At 37.8% G+C, this 2,530-nt stretch overlaps 1 protein-coding gene across 1 annotated transcript; it reads left to right on the forward strand.

Annotated features, from left to right (window-relative positions):
* The first annotated feature begins 1,216 nt into the window (after window positions 1-1,216).
* LOC131954865 (large ribosomal subunit protein uL22-like) lies at window positions 1,217-2,136 on the forward strand. The gene is made up of 2 exons (XM_059318683.1): window positions 1,217-1,405; window positions 1,694-2,136. The coding sequence occupies exons 1-2, from the start codon at window positions 1,217-1,219 to the stop codon at window positions 2,090-2,092; spliced, it is 588 nt and encodes a 195-aa protein (XP_059174666.1). The 3' UTR covers window positions 2,093-2,136.
* The last annotated feature ends 394 nt before the right edge of the window (window positions 2,137-2,530 follow it).

Below are 2,530 nucleotides of genomic sequence, written 5' to 3' on the forward strand. Positions count from 1 at the left end.
TTCCTCTCAACTGTAAACTTAATATTTGTTCATAGTTAAGTATACGTTGTCTCTTGACATTTAAATAGAGCATTAACTTTTTAGTTCTGAAAACAAAATTAAAAAAAACATCCTTTACACACGATTATTTGTGTGCACGCATTTAATACCATTTTATCTTCACAATCACGATTGCTCACAAATTATCGTTCTAAAATAATGGCATACTTTATTTCCAAACACCAATGTCGTTACTCTATTCATCGTTACTGCCCCGTTGCTACGCAACACACCACTTGGCTTGGGTTCAAATCCCCCCCCCCTCCTCTCCCGGCCCGCCGAGGTCTGACGGGTACAGAACTCGACCATGTAATCCCACGTGACACCGTGACGCTGACGTCATGATGATTGGCAGCCTGTCAGACCGATGCGACCTTGATGCGAACGCGCTTAACCCAGTGCCAGGAGTCAGGAATCAACGCCAGAAATTGACGACCTCGGTTGTCTTTCACTTCGGGTAGCATTTTGTTAAATGGAACTCAGAGGGGGGGGGTGTAGCCGCAAACAAACATTGAGTTAAAGATTACCTAATCCTAATTAGTCGATATTCTAAAATAGGTAATTGGTTGACTTTTGCTAACCCAGACTAGGGAGCATAGGGCATAAAAAATGTTGCTTGCTCCCATGTGTTTAAGCCATGATGTTCCCAGGGTTTAAATTATGCTAACTGCTTAATAAGTTGTAACTACAATGGGAGAGAACCCATAACTAAAACGCTAAAATGGAAAGACATTAAATTTTAACAAAATACACAAAAAATTATTCGTTGTCTATTATTTTGCAAAACATAAGAATTTGACGTTAGTTAACATTATGTATATTTTTATATCTATGAACTTTTAAAATTATCATTATACTCTAATTTAAATTCAAAACTAGTAGTATTATAAGAAGTATATCAATATCTAAAGCTAAAAAAAAGACTTATTTATTTTATTGTGTACTAAAATGTTTCTTGTTACAATTGACTGATCCTTTCATTATTCCTCTTACTAATTTTTTACTTTATCGTATATACGAACTATCGAGTAAATTAAAATAAAAAAAATTACGTGTCTGAGGCGGAAAAAAAAACAAAAAACGGCCTATCTTATCCTTCGTTATTTCTTTCCATACGCAATCGAAAGTATTTAAGGGATATCATTATCATTCCAACTGTTGGTGTAAATTACTGTAAATGACACGCTACGCCAAAGAGCCAGATAACCCAACCAAATCTGCCAAGGCCTGTGGGTCATACTTGCGTGCTCATTTTAAAAGCACTCGTGAAACAGCACAGGCTATTGAACATATGCACCTGAAGAGGGCCAACAGCTTTTTGAAGAATGTAATTGGTCACAAGGAGTGTGTACCTTTTAGACCAGGGGTTCCCAACCCCGTGCCCGCGGGCGACATGGCGCCCGCCGAACGATTCGTATGTGCTCGTCTCTCACTATTCGACAGAGACAGAATTTATTTCATAAAGATTACTGAAAGGTTGAAGGGGGTGCAAATCGAAAGTTTGAGGGGGGGGGGGGGGGGGGCAAATCGAAAGTTTTGTCCCCGGGTGAAGGGAAGGGTCGCTACGCCTATGGAAGGAGTTTGTCGATTTAAAATAGGTGGTGCCCGCCACCCTACCGATATTTTAGAATGTGCTCTAGAGTAAAAAAAAAAGGTTGGGAACCCCTGTTTTAGACGATTCAATTGTGGTTTTGGCAGATGTGTTCAGGCTAAACAGAGGAGAGCTGTCGAAGGAAGATGGCCAAAAAAGATTTCAGAATTCTTGCTTCAACTTCTTAAAAATGCAGAAAGCAATGCTGAATTCAAGGGATTGGATACAGAGCATCTTCTTGATGAACACATCCAAGTAAATGCTGCCCCTAAGATGAGGAGACGAACATACCGTGCTCACGGTCGCATTAATCCCTACATGAGCAGCCCATGCCACATTGAACTTGTTTTGGCTGAAAAAGAAACTGTAGTTGCCAGACCAAAATTTGGAGAGGATGAGCCAAAGAAGAAGAAAGTATCCAAGAAGACATTGATGCGTCAAAAGATGATGCAGAGAGACTAAATTTGTCATTAGAAATTAATTTAAAATAAACTGTCGGTTATTCAAAAAAATCGTCCAATAAGGGCAGAACTAAGACAACAAAATAAAATAAACCGGGAGTGATCTCCCCGAAACTTTCTCGAATATTCTTATATAACTTGGAATATAGTCATGATTTTTAATTACTTAAACTTTTAAAAATAGAAAAGAATCTCATAGAAAAAAGAATTGCGCACCAAGCGAACTCCAAAACAAAATGTGCATAATAGTGCGCAATATTATTAGTACTTTATAAATTTACATGCCTTTTTTTGAGAAATCGGAAATAGCGTAAATTAGTACTTCCGGTCAACGGAAATTACTCAAAATTTGATAGAAGGTAGAAAATTAGATCTTTTACTAACACGTGAAATTTCATTTATCTATCTGAAAAATTCAAAGTAGAAAAAGTACCACTTC

The sequence above is a fragment of the Physella acuta genome, unplaced genomic scaffold (assembly GCF_028476545.2).
Source record: "Physella acuta isolate Inbredline_101_S28 unplaced genomic scaffold, ASM2847654v3 ptg001036l, whole genome shotgun sequence".
NCBI lineage: Eukaryota > Metazoa > Mollusca > Gastropoda > Physidae > Physella > Physella acuta.

Excerpts from the sequence above, each read along its gene's own strand:
- LOC131954865 (XM_059318683.1), top strand. The coding sequence starts at position 1,217 with ATGACACGCTACGCCAAAGAGCCAGATAACCCAACCAAATCTGCCAAG. Across the intron at positions 1,406-1,693 it reads GTGTACCTTTTAGACCAGGG|GTTGGGAACCCCTGTTTTAG; the intron begins GTTCCCAACCCC and ends TAAAAAAAAAAG.